Source organism: Chenopodium album, chromosome 25, assembly GCF_948465745.1.
Source record: "Chenopodium album chromosome 25, dcCheAlbu1.1, whole genome shotgun sequence".
Taxonomy (NCBI): domain Eukaryota; kingdom Viridiplantae; phylum Streptophyta; class Magnoliopsida; order Caryophyllales; family Amaranthaceae; genus Chenopodium; species Chenopodium album.
The window spans coordinates 31,975,174-31,989,795 of NC_137858.1; the positions used below are offsets into that span (position 1 = coordinate 31,975,174).

Here is a 14,622-nt window from a genome sequence, read left to right on the forward strand (position 1 = left end):
ATAACATGACTTCCTTCAAAAAAAAAAAAAAAAAAAATAAATATAACATGACTTATGATTAAAACAAATGATTAAAACAAACCCTTAATACTCTGTACTTAGTGTATCATCATATGATTCATATCATACCCATTGTAGTCACGCATTAATCAAGTGAAAAAAATGGGAAAATAACCTTCAAGTAATATAAATCAGGAAAAGTTGATTTAAATAATTCAACATTTGCGTGATCATAAATTATTAATCCCACCTTTCGACTATTTCACAATATTCAAAATTAATGGGATGTTCTATTTTATTAGGCTAAACAGGTCACTTAACCTAAAATTGTAGTTCACCAGCCATGTGTTATGTTTTCATTTGTCCAAAAAATATTTTTCATTTTTAAAAAAAAAAAAAACTTTTAAATCATTTTTTTTAAAAAAAAAAATTTATTTTTATCCTTTTTTTTTTCTTTCTTCTTCCCTTTCCACCTCCATGAATGCACCAACATAACTCGTACCATTTTTCGGCCACTCCACCTCCAACAGCCCCTGAACCCAATCTCCATCACTGAAATCCCCTTTCCTCCTTCCTTTCTCTTTCCTCTTCCCTTTTACCACCATAACTTCCAGCACCCTAGACCTTCGAAATGCAGCCTCCTTCTTCCTCTCCTTCCTGGCATCGCCCTATTCCGACCACCCCTTCCCACCTTTTCCGACCACCTTACCCTGAAACAGTGAAACCTCACAAACCCGTCGAAACCCCACCCCACCACTCAAAATTTTGTCGAAGCCCCACCCACCCCCTCAAAACCCCTTAAACCAACCGAAACACCACCTATTAGAACCCCTGAAACCCACTGAAACCCCTTGAAATTGACAGTGAGTATGGGTGGTCGGAAATTGGAATAGGGAAGGTGAGGGGCGACAAGGGGGGAAGGGTGGTCGATGAAGGGGAAGGTGGGCCAAGAAGGAGGTGACAGAGGATGAGGAGGGTGGCCAAGGAGAGGTGGGGGAAGTTGGTGGCTGGGTTCCTTTTTTAAAAAAAATATGAAAAAATACTTGAAAAACAGGTAGTAGGTCACTTTGGCCTAATAGAATAGAGAATACCCCATTCCCTAAAGATTAGATTATTGTAGAATAATCGAAAGATCGAATTAATAAAATAAGATTACGCAAAGTTTGGATTATTCAAGCCAAATGTTTTTGTAAATTAACCCTATATGCATATGATACGTGCTTACTTGGTTAGGTCTCGTACCATGCATGGTAGTTTTTCTACATTAAATTTTTAAAATTATTGAAATAACATGGACAATATATTGTCATATTGGATCTTGTAAGATTAGTCACTATATATATTTTTAAAATATCAACTTCTTATAATATTTTTTTTATAATCTAATATATATATATAAATAAAGTAGACCTTTTTCGAGAGCATTCGGCGCGCCACATAAGGAAAGGTATTGTTTTGGCCAATTAAAAAATTTGATTTTTATATTATTTTAGAATTAAAAATTTACTTGCCACTTGAGAAAAAGTGACGAATGATATAAAAGATTATATCACCAACTAGGTAAAAGTAACGTATTATATTTGATATCTTAAATTTTAAGGCCACGTAGATTAAAAAAAACATAAATAAAATTAACTTATATATATATATATTATTGTAAAAGAATTTATAAACTAATGGTAAAAAAAAATATGATAAAAAAATGTTCATAAAAAATATAGATCATCAATGGCCGAGTAATTCTTAGCTTAATTTTTGAAATTCATGTCTAAATTTACATTTGTAATTATTACTTACATTGTGTTTATTTGGGATATGTAATGATTGTATGTTTATATTTTGTTTACGGATTTTGTTTTCACATGCAAATCTAAATATCTTGTTTCGAGAATTAAATTTGACCAAAATTGATTGGAAAAATCAACATACGGGTTTCTAACCTGTTTGACGTCGTAAAAATTAAATATTTTATAAACCTCTTTATTTTTTTATTAGTATATTTTATGAACAAAAACAAAATTAGTGATTTAGGTGGCTTAATCAAGTTACTAAATTAACTTAATTTCTTGTTTTTAATTACAGGGTGATTATGTTCATGCCTCTATAGCCAACTTTGTTCAACACTTTTGTCTAAAATTGATTGAAGGGAAAGTTTATTTATTTATTTTTTTTTTTTTTTTGTGAAGAGGGAAAGTTTACTCTGCTAGTTACTTTTCAATCGTTTTCGCAATTTTTAGATCATTTTTTGCAACAATTTTTCACTTCCTGGTAAATACATTAATTTATTTTAGGAAAATTTAACAACAACAAACCAACCTTTGCTCCATTCTTCCAAAATGGACCAACCTTTAAATCTTCCAAAAATAGACACAAGTTTGCAATTTTTCTCCCATATTAGACCAAGCAGGTCACTTTACCTATTATACCAGGTTGCAATCCACATGTCAAGTCCTTATTAGTTAATTTTTTTTAAAAAATATTTTGATAATTGATAAAAATTGTTATTTTAATTTTTAAAAGCAAATAATCAAAAAAAAAAACACCCTCCCTTAGTCCCTTTCCCCACCACTGCCAGCCCCACTCCCCACTAGCCACCTCTCCCCGGCCTATCAGCGGCCGACGCTTAATTGCAAGCAGCACCTCAACACACAAAAACCAATCAACCAAGATCAAATCCGACACCAAGATAAAAATCGATCCCCTTTTTTTTTATCCGATCTCCTCTAATCGGATCTCATTCTACCTAGAAAATCATCAATGGCGAGCCACCGCATCACCGCCTCGCCTTCTTCTTCTTCTTGACCATATTTTCTCTCTCCTTTGTAGAAATCCGATCAACCAAGATCAAATCCAACAATTGACCCATAATACCCATCGACAAACTCAAACTATACTTTAAAAATTGAATTTTTTTGCTCAATTTAACCATGAGAAATTTATGAGGGTATGATCGTGTGGAATTTTCAGTTGTATGCTTAATTTATTGTGGTGGGGATATGTAGCAATTGATGTTGGCGATAAAATGGGTGTGGAAATTATTTAACTATGATTAATTGCTGCCGGAATTTCAGTTTCCGATGACGATGAAATAGATTACTCCATCAAACCTGAGTTTTATGATTCCGATCTTGATGATAAGGATGAGTCATGGGTGGCTAGATAAAGGAATGTTCCACGAACAGACGTCGTGCTCAGTTGGCAGTGGATGGGGGGAGGAGGGCTAGCAGTGGTAGGGGAGCGAGGAGGGCTAGCGGTGGTCAGAGTTTGTTTGTTTTTTTTTTTTTAATTTTTTTTTAATTTTGCTAATTTTTTAAATTAAAAAGATAAATAAATGAAAAAAAAGAAGTGACCGGTATTTAGGTCATAAGTCAACTTGGTCTAATATGGGAGAAAAATTGCAAACTTGTGTCTATTCTGAGAAGATTTAAAGGTTAGTCCATTTTGCGAGAATGGAGCACGCAAAAGTTGGTTTGTTGTGTTAAATTTTCCTTTATTTTATATAAACGTAAAGATTTATTTTACATCAAATTTATTTTTTTTGTTAACATTTTATTGTTCTATTTATCAACTATTTTAGATGTAGTTGGTTGTACTATATATTTTTTTTAGTATTATGTTTAAATTATAATACTTCTTACATATGTTTATGTACATCTAATAATTTTTGTTACACGTGTTTATGCATGTTATTTTTTTAGTATTTTTTTTCAAAATATTTATTAGTAGAAAGAGTCCAAATCAATTTTCAAATTGGAATAACTTTTTGTTGAGTATTTATTGATGTAAAATGATCTATGAAAAAGAATGTTTATGGGTGATGTATTTATCTTAATATGTGACAGATGAGATATCATATTTATGATTTATTTATTAATTATAAATATAATTTTCACATAACTAACACCAATGAATAATAAATACTATATATCCTTTTTAATCAAAATATTATATAGTTTAATTCAGAATATTATCTTTTTGTGAGAAAAACCATGCACCGAACGGGCTTACATCTAGCTATATATATATATATATTATTGGTTGAATTTGTACATTGACAAAAATGAATAAAGAAACGTGTCAACTAAAAATAAACGGAGGGGTACAAAGTAATAAATATAGAAAATACTTTATCATATATATATATATAGGGGGGGGGGGGGAGGTTTAAGAGGGAAGAAATAGCAATAAAAGACTCGATAATAAGTTGTCACATTGCTAGACCAAACTATATAGTTAGCGGAGGGCCTTAAATACATTAAGGAAAGTGTATGGGCAACAAAATATATCATCTAGCACCGGACAATTCATCGGCAAAGAGGTTGGATGTAGAGTCTAGAACCCAATCAATATTAGAGTGGTGAATGTGTTTAACTTTCTTACATAACAACTCCTCCTCCTCCCATTTCATCCATTTCTCAGCTAAATCGTCATCATCTTCAAGCATTCTAACCACCTCAGACATCTTTGGCCGTCTTGTGGGAGAAGTTTGCCTGCAAAGTAAAGCAATCTTGATCAACCGCTCGGCTTCACTCTCAATGTAATTGCCCTGCAATTCATCATCAACTAATGTATCCAATTTCTTCTCCTGTAATACTCCATATACCTAAATACATGCAACATCATTCCCATATTACTTACTAGGATATCTGTAGTAATATTAGCCATAAGTACGTTATGTGCTCAAGTGTTAAAATAAGATACTACCTTAGTTAATTTTTAGTTGCAACAAAAGAAATTTCTATGTCTCACAAATAATACCCATTTGTTGTAAAAAGTACTTATTTTGTTTTTGGCAAGTTGAGTGTCGAGGATATATATAACATAAATATTTAGGATGAATCGTATACATACCCAATCTAACCATGTAATTTCTTGTTTATCAGCTGGAGGGATAAGATGTGATGCTCTTTGTCTAGTGATGATCTCTAGAAGCACAGCCCCATACCCAAAAACATCAGTTTTCTCTGAAGATTTTCCGGTGGAAAAATACTCAGGTGCAATATGTCCAACTGTGCCACATACTTTTGTAATGACGTGAGTATGTTTGTAGTCAATAAGCTTTGCCAACCCAAAGTCCCCCACAACTGCTTCATACGCATCATCTAAAAAAATATTATCAGTCTTTACATCGCGGTGGATGATTTTAGGATCACAATGTTCATGCAAATATGCAAGTCCTCTTGCCACTCCTATTGCGATTCTCTTCCTAATTTCCCAATTGAGCGGTGGTTGTGTTCCGGGGCGTTCTGTAAGAAACAAATTATAAATATGATAAAATTATACTTACAAGGTATAAGCTGATTATTATTAAGAATATAAACTTTTTCGGGCACAATTTTTTTTTCATTTAAATCAGGGCTGTCCCAACCAATTTAGGGGCCTGTGCTATTTTTAAATTAGGCCCCAATGATTTCAAAACGTAAGCTTTATAGTTTTTTTTAACTCATTAGCCTTCTTTTTTTACGTGATAAAACACATAAAACTTATGTTTATATTATTAAGTTTACGAATTTGATAATAGCATTTCATTTTCAAGTTTAACCCAAACATTTCTTTTTTTTTTTTTTAGAGAAACTATATATATTTGTTAATTTTTTTGAATAAATATGTTTATCAATTAATTAAACTAAAGTGTAAAGTTTGGTTAGTCTGCTTATTACATTTTAAAAAAATAGCAAAACTGGTGTGGCCTCTTAATTCCCTAGACTAATGACTTAACAAACAAACAATAATAAAAAGAAAAAGAAAAAGAAAAAAAAAAAAGTAAAATAAAGGCTGGAAAAAAAGAAACAAAAGAGAATGGCAGAATTTTTTTAAAAAAACAATAGAGATATGGGGGTTCGAACCCAGCACAACAATCCAAGTCAAATGATTTAAATATTTGTCTACTACCAACTTAGCAAATTTCATTTACATTATACATTGGACATTAATATTTGTTATATAACTAACAACTTTTTTTTTCAATTGGGGGCCCTCTCCATTTCGGGGTCCTGTGATATGGGTCTCTTTGCACAGGCCCATAGCCGGCCCTGATTTAAATCAATATGTTTTTATTTAAAAGTGACATTTTAGGAGGGTAAATGAAAACCGTATGCAGCAACTACAAAATTGTTCACACGGTGCAAGTTTATAATTCCTTTTTGGACATCCCAAATTTAATGTATGTGACTATTAATTCTGAAGATGGATGGTGTTTACCTCTTAAACAAGATGCTACGCTTCCATTAGTCATCAGAGGATAAACAAGCAATCTCTCTATGGGGGTTGTGCAATAACCATACAACCGAAGCAAATTGTGATGAATAGCCATGCTAATCATTTCGATCTCAGTTTGAAACTGGATTTCTCCACCTTGGGTACATTCTTTTTTAAGTCTTTTAATTGCCACAAGAGTGCCATTAGACAAGCGTCCCTTATATACGTTAGCAAATCCACCTTTACCAATGAAGTTGCTATTACTAAAATTATCCGCTGCAATTTGTAGTTCTTGGAAGGAGAACTTTTTTAACTGTCCATGGTGAAGTTCTGGAAATTCATCATCTGTGATCAAGAAAACAACCAATGAGACTACATCAAATGTAGTACCATAAGTACTAATATTACCTTAACAAGCTGTAAGTGATATTTTCACTAACCAGGAACATCAATAAATTGATCTCGATGTTTCTTAAGTTTCCACAAAGAAAGGACGACTATAGAAGATGCAAGGAGCAGAGTGACACCAGCAACAATTCCTCCAGCAATGGCTCCAACGGATTTATTTCTTCCTGAAAAAATATTTGCAAGAATCCTTATGATGCAATTAAGCATTAGTTTCAACAAAACTTCTCGGCAAGGAAGGCAAAAGGTTAAACTTTAACTCAAATAATCACTTTATTTTGCTCTTAAACAAAGTCTCTATATATAATGCATGGTGAACTAAAAGTCTAAAACTATTCATATTAGACATATGAATAGCCAATATATGAATATCCAATATTCTGTAAAATTTACAAGAAAAAAAAAAAAAAATTACTTTACTAATAGCCATTCTTCATTAATATTCTAAACATACATTATCACAAAAAATGTATATGATGTGGAAACAAAAAGCTCCACATCAGTTATATTTTTAATATAATAACAAGAACAAAATGGATGAAAGAACTAACAAATCAAAGCACAATGCCATCTTTTGACTAGCTTATCATTAAATTTCAATTATATATTTGAGAAAATTGATAATATGGTAAGAATAAGCATATATTGTATGGTAAGAATAAGCATATATTGTAATAACATGCGGACTGGATCAGACTACATAGTATAGACTATATGCAGCCACTATAACATATAATAATATAACAAAAGCAAACCTGTTTGAACTGGAAGATCTGGACTTACTACGGGTATCCTCAAATTACGATTGCCAATAAAGCTGAAAATTAGAAGAATATCAGTAAAGATGATTTCTAATCACCTCAATATTAAAGGATAAATTTAAGGCATGATGGAAAAGAGAGGAGAAAATTGACGACCTTCTTGGATTGGTGAACTTTGAGAAAGATCCATTGAGAGGAACATCTCCTGTTAGCTGGTTGAATGACAAATCACTATAAGAAAGTTATATACCTCTTATAACTAATCCTACTAAAATTTTGCGACTTAGTGTATTGTTTTGTAATAATGAATTAGAAATGCAGCACTCACAGGGTATTCAAGCTTGATATGGCAGTTAATGATCGGGGTATTTCACCTGACAAACTGTTGTTATTTAACTGCCTAATATTGTAGAACATTCATAGCACAGGATGTTATTTGACGTGACCAAAAATAAAAGCAAGAAAAGAACATTTCAATAAAAAAATTTAAAGAAATTTTCTAAAGAAAGATATAAACAAAATGCCAAATAGAAGAACAAGTCAAATTCAAGCAAAATATTCATACTAGAGAGAACCATTCTAAGTGTTAACACATACACATATCTAAACAAGGATATGCAAAACAATCACAACACAAATGATCTTGTGAAATAAAGAAAAAGTGTAGCTAAGGAGCCCAAATACACGATAATAGGGTCATTTACAATAGGGTCACATTGTACAATTCACATAACTTTTTTTTTTTTTTTGACAACAATTCACATAACTAAACAATGCTCAATTAGGGAAATTTGCTTAAAACAACTAGCTTTGTCCAACTTTATCTAACTTTCTTAGTTTGCCAAATACGCGACAATTTTGAAGCCTTACTCCCAACAAATGAGTCAGCTACATGAACCGAGATTTCATCCTACTGATCATCACCCATGATCTATTTCCTCCATTCCCTTTTCTCAATTCCCTTTTCTCAATGTATTTAAATCCAATTTTTTTAATACCATTATTAATTTCTTCCATCCAAGTCATCTTAGGTTTCCTCAGCCACTTTTAAGACTCTTATGATCCCACCTTCTCTTTTCTTTACCCTTATTTCGATCTTTGTTTTACATGTCCAAACCAACGTAGTATATGTTCAAACTGTTATCTTCTCTCTCCTGCTCTACTCTGTTTCTAACAATTTCCCCCAATTTGTTAGCTCTACTTCATTACTAGTGTTTGTTTTGATTATCAATTTACATTTATATTTTTTTTTTCACATTTTAAATCAATTTTGCAATATTTTCCAACCAAAAGTATCTATCTCTCCCTAACCCTAACCCTAATCCATGGCTTGTCATAAAAAACACAAAAATAATAAAGATCGTGTGAGTAAAATTTAGGAAATTTTGTATGGAACTACCTTAAAGATAGACTGTTTTGTGAACAATTACCCGTTTAACCTTATTTTTTAATGGCTCAAATTAAAACCCTTATTTATTAATTGATGAAATAAGTAAACCCTAATCTAAGTAAAGCCACAAACCCTAAAAATTAAGATCCCCAAACTGAATTGAAGTCCAAAACCCTAGATTGAATCTCTAACTATGTAAATTACTGAATTGAAGTAAATTAAAAACCATAAACCAATTAATTAGAAAAAATTAAAACAATAGCTTAAATCATTACCCGGTTTAGTGAGAAATTGTGTTGAATTGCTCAAATTATTTTTAGTCTCTTGGATTTTTGAATGAGTTTGGAGGGAAAATAATTGAAGGAGGAGAGAATTAGTGGAAATCCGTAGGAGTGGGCCCCACAAACGACACAATTGACGAAAACCGTTTATGGGTAGTGCTAGACAAATTTACTTCCCTCCTTTTTTCTGGTTAATTAAACCCGACCCATCATCCTTCCAAATTGGGTCTGGGGGGCAAGTTGTTTGGGTCCAATTAAGTCCAATTGGGCCCAGTCCATAAATGATCCACTTAAAAGCCCAAGGTCAAGGTTCAACTCACCAATTGTGCCAAAGTCAAGGTCAGTCAATGTGGGAAGCCCATTTGGCTTAGGCCCACTTCTCCAATATATGCAAAGCTACAAAAGCCATCAATTGTACCAATTTACATTCATTCACATATAGCCTCAAGCAATTAATTCTCTTGCATAGTTTTCTCTCTCTACACGTTGTACTGACTTTAGCATCGGAGGGGCCTTCCTCGGCAACACCCCCGAGGCTAGTTTACGTGTGTTTGCTGTGCTGGAAATCCTTGGCCCAACATTACTTGGACCGAGCCCAGTCTTCACCACTTCTCAGGACCTTCGGCAAGGTCCCATTGTTTTCACCCGAAACACCTCCAATCCTAAACAGATTAACCATCTTAAGTAACATATTAGATTGATCATCTTCGGTTCTTTGTCTGCCTCATTCGATCTTCTTCTGAAATCTTCTCATATACTAATATTGGATTTCACAATAATCATGGACATGCCCTCATTACAACCACCTCACATTCATTGAACAACCTTAAAATATCTCATTCACCTCTCTTTGATGTTTCATCCTATATTTTGGCCTTTTTAATTTCCTTGGAAAAATTTACCACAATAATAATCCCACCTAGTCATCTAATTATCTTTTTGTGATTCAGTGTTAAGAAAAATCGTATTCATGTGTGGTCTTATTGATCGTATTAGGGTCTATTTTTTTAAATAACAAAGTTTTATAATTTTTGCAAATACATGATTAAAGATATTTATATATAAAAATATGTGTTAGCAAACATGCCTAAATGAAATGTGTCAACTGATATGAAACGGATGAAGTACATGTCATACATTAAACTATTAACGAATACCCTTCTAAGAATTTCATGACAATATCAAAATATAAATAATATATCAACTAGTCATATCATTATCATCTTTACTATCACAAAGATACATGATTCAATTAAGGACAAATTGATGGAGTATTGTATCAATAATTGGCAGAAGGGATATACTTGTCAAAACTGGCATCTTCAGTGAAGACTACTGCCTGATCTGTGGTGATCAAACTGAGTCTCACAATCACATATATTTGAATGCCAAGATTCTGATATGGATGGGTGTTAATAAAGGGAATAGAAAACAAAGCACTATGCATGGGAGCAGAAAGTCCCATGTATAAAAGCCAAAATTTAGAGAACTCAAGTAGTTAGGATAAGAATTAGATGTATAACATGTTATAAAGCAACAGGATAGAAGTTTTGTAATTTTGTTTGTAAGAGTTTGAGGATAGTCCTTCCTAGAAGTTTTGCCCTCAGCTTAATATATTGATAGGTTATATTTGAAGCAAATGAATTTTTATTCTGTAATAACAAATGCCTGTTTATTCACAACTAGCAATGGTATTAGTCATAATTTGATAACAGGACTACAGGAGAATCATCCCAAAAAGTTAGCTTAAGGGAAGGAGAGCCCGTTGTCCTATGTAAAACCCAACATCAGCCCCTCATAAGACTGATGTGGGACTAAAGTCCCATACCTTGCTATGGATCATAACATAATATAGAGGTAGAGTGCAATGAAAGTCACCAAAATAGAAAGACCCATCAAAAAAAAAAAAAAAAAATGAAAAGACAAAGTAATTGATGTGTTAAAAACAAAAGGCTTGAGAGGGTGTATACATACAAATTTTGAAGATTTTGGAGATTTCCCAACGAATCTGGAATAGGACCCGTAAGATTGTTCAAACTGAGATCCAAACGCTTCAAGTTTGCCAAATTCCCCAATTCAGGTGGTATTTTACCACTTATATTGTTGTTGTAGAGTGCCCTTCCAAACAAAGAAAAAGAGTCATGAACGAACATAGCTTAACCAGATTATCTGCTCAGTAGTTTGGAAATAATAAGTTCTGCAGAAATGTAACATATGCCTTAACTATATATCATTATCAATACAGCTAATTGGTAGTGAAATTTAATCACAAAGTTCCATTTTTAAAAGATCATAATGTCATTATATATTTATATTGGTTCTCAGGTTATTACTGTATTTGCTTGATTATTGACTTCTAGCATAGCCATAATATTGTAAGAATATTACTCACCAATTACACATGGTTGAACTAATAATTCACAGTTTTGAAATAATTCAGAGTTTAATGATTTAATGCAAATTTGCATTACCAAACCCAAAAAAGAAGGTTCAAGGGGTATTAATTTTCCTATGATTCCATGTTACTAAGGTTTGCTGTATTAGTATTAACTTCTATTGGCTAAGAGCTCTAGTATATTCTGAAAAGGAACTGTATACATGAACTTGAATAACTTATATGCAGAAGTGCTGAGCATGCCCTTAAATTACAGATTCCAGCGCTACAACAATATCGTGGGTTTAAAAGGATCAGATTATGCAGCCTTGTATCTAAACAGCCAACACAAATAGATAACATGCTTCTCAATATGTATTATTGCTCCAGCTTGAAAAAAATTTAGCTAACATACATTCCCCGAAGCAGCTATATCAAGGATCAGACTGTGTTTTATTCATTGCTATTGTTGTTAGACTTACTACTGTGCAGCACACTATGTTTCAAAAAATAACTAACTACAGTCTAGAGTTTGTGACTCAAAATAATTCACACCCTCATCACTAAGCTAAAAATGTAATTAGTATTCAACTCAACTTTAGACTTAAAGTCAGACATCAAGAAACCATTGGAAATTGATGAGTAGAGCAAGAGTAACCGAGGAAACAACAGCCAGTAAAAAAAATGCTGTGAAAGCTGAACTTACAATTCTCTGAGATTTGAGAGCCAGCCAAGTTGTGGAACGAGTTGACCAGTTAACTTGAAACTGCCAAGGTCACTGAACCAAGAGGTTAAGATAACTAGTTAATGCTATTAAGCAGCAAAATTTTGCATCAGGTGTATTCAGTCCGAGTAACTTACAGTTCAGTGACTTTTTCATTTGTGCAATGAACATAGTGCCATGTACAAGGACTGGCAAGGCTAGGATTCCAGTTGTCTAACTTTCCATCAGGATCAACCAAATTTGATTTGAATGCGTTTAGAGCATCAACTGTATCATAGGCATGAAAGCATTGTCAGAGGCTACAACAGTTAAGCATTGAAGTGAACTAGGAGCAGCTTTCGAAAATCAGAAAATCTAGAAGTTGTTAAAAAGGCTAATTTCATAATTTTGTTCTTGCATTTCAATTGTTATACAGCCTTTTGTTTTAGTGGTAAACTGGTGACATGATCAAAACACACATTCAGATATTAAGACGACTTTAGCTGCAACAATATCAGCAAGGATTGACATGAAACAAGGATTGACATGAAGTTAGCAGTCGTGCATAATTATTAAGACTTTAAGAGCAAGATAGTTAAATGTTCATCCTTGATACATTGTGATGTTAGGTCGTGCATAATTATTTATGACTGTGCTAGCTTGTTACATGTCAATCATGCCCAAGAGAGTTAAGTGTTCATACTTCTGCTAATGATGAAGGTTAATCTCTAGTTGTCTACTTGTTAACACAATGCTTTTACTAATTGCCAATAATTTAAAAAAGAAAAAAAAAAAGTTTGGGCTTAGATTCTTTTATGACTTGGATTGCTTAATAATTTGGGCTCAAATAGCATTTCTATCCAATTTTTAGTATTGGGCCAATAATTTATCCAAAACCAATCGTTAAGGTCCAATTCTGATTTTGGAATAACATATATGTATCAATTTGATTTAATTTGGTACCTGAGTAATTTGCTCAACCCAACGTCCCTACCTATACCCATTTACGAAGCTATATTATAATGTACTCCGTATGTGAAATCAATTGACCTCACTCGAATTTGACATTGAGAAAGACAATTTTTGTTCACCACCTACATATTATCTATAGCGAGTATGACTTTATACATCCACACCCATGAACCCGCCCAATACACATCAGAGTCATACTCATAGGCCATAGTCCCATACCAACTCCAATTACAATGCTCATAAGTCTAACCTCCTCTTATGATACTGCAGTCATTGCTTAATCAAACAACATAACAAAAAGAAAGTCAAATGCAGTCGTGCATAATTATAAAGAGCAAGAGAGACATTTACCTTCATTATTAGCAGAAACATTGTGAAGATAATTGAAAACCAAAATTAAACAAAGATGAAAGAAAATGACAGAAACTCCTTTCTCCATTTAGATTCTTCACACTTCTAAATTTAGATTTTAGGAAGGTAAAATTAACAAAAAGGTGTATTTTGCCATTTTGGTATGGTAGGCAACAACTATGAAGTGGTGGGAAGGGCGTTATAGAAGAACTGTTCTTCCCTTGGAAGAAAATTTTTTTTGACTATGTCAATTTTTTGAATCTTTTAGACTTTTACACATTCTAATTTATTTGTTTAAAGAGTCCAAATGAGTAGAGTACATTGAGTTGTACTGATTTATGATGGAGTCCAAAAGGGGCACTTTAGTAATTTAACTTCAACTATCGGTTTCAAACTCAACTCGTGAATTTACCTAATTCTCTATTATATAAACCAAAAGAGCAAGTTGTGGTGTTTGTTGGTAAAATAACTGTTGAAATCAATAACAAACAAAAGATTAGAACTTTCCTGGATTGAAGATCTCAAACTCACAGTCGCGCCGCGGAACAAAATTCACTGCCTTAGAAGCAAAATACGCCACCACCGATACAAGTTTCCTAGTGACGCACGCCCCCCAAGTTTAACGTGCGAGCTATAACAGTGAGCAACTAAGGCAGCGAGCTAGCGTGCGAGCTCTCGCTCGAGCTCTCGCTCGCCCCTGCCACAAGCAAATGGCCAACGAGCTATAGCTCTCTCGTATCCGAGCTATAGCTCGGCCTTGCAGCGACCACGAGCAACAGCGAGCTATAGCTCTCTCGCTCGCCCCTGCCACAAGCAAATGGCCAACGAGCTATAGCTCGGCCTTGCAGCGACCACGAGCAGCAGTGAGCTATAGCTCTCTCTTACCCGAGCTATAGCTCGGCCTTGCCGAAGCTATCTATCCTTTCTAGAGCTATAGCTCCTTCACTAGATCTTTAGCTTGCATTTATCACTCCCTCGTTAACTCCTCGCACACTCACTTGGTAAATCTCCGATTTGCATTACTAGAATTGCAAATACTCCAACAGTATTTACCTAAAACGACTTTAATACCTCTCTTGGCTTATACTACAATCACATAACCAATTTTCAATCCTATAGACATACATATGCCTTAAATTGATCCAATCAATGTCATGATTTAATCTATCACTTGCAATACGTAGTAC

General features: G+C 33.4%; 1 protein-coding gene across 1 annotated transcript; it reads right to left on the reverse strand.

Moving 5' to 3' along the window:
* Positions 1 to 4,285: 4,285 nt before the first annotated feature.
* LOC145615644 (BRASSINOSTEROID INSENSITIVE 1-associated receptor kinase 1-like) lies at positions 4,286 to 13,523 on the reverse strand. The gene is made up of 11 exons (XM_081670710.1): positions 13,436 to 13,523; positions 12,271 to 12,400; positions 12,116 to 12,187; positions 11,010 to 11,153; positions 7,693 to 7,764; positions 7,521 to 7,595; positions 7,359 to 7,420; positions 6,639 to 6,770; positions 6,202 to 6,543; positions 4,852 to 5,246; positions 4,286 to 4,603 (listed from the first exon to the last, which is right to left on the reverse strand). Exons 1-11 carry the CDS (start codon positions 13,521 to 13,523, stop codon positions 4,286 to 4,288), a joined length of 1,830 nt encoding a protein of 609 aa, XP_081526836.1.
* Between the last annotated feature and the right edge of the window lie 1,099 nt (positions 13,524 to 14,622).

Bases quoted from the DNA above. Each gene is read 5' to 3' on its own strand.
- LOC145615644 (XM_081670710.1), bottom strand. From the start codon at position 13,523: ATGGAGAAAGGAGTTTCTGTCATTTTCTTTCATCTTTGTTTAATTTTG. The intron at 6,771-7,358 runs GTTTGCTTTTGT...ATATTTTTTCAG, and splicing joins AGATCTTCCAGTTCAAACAG to GAAGAAATAAATCCGTTGGA. The intron at 4,604-4,851 runs GTATGTATACGA...GCATGTATTTAG, and splicing joins AAATTACATGGTTAGATTGG to GTATATGGAGTATTACAGGA.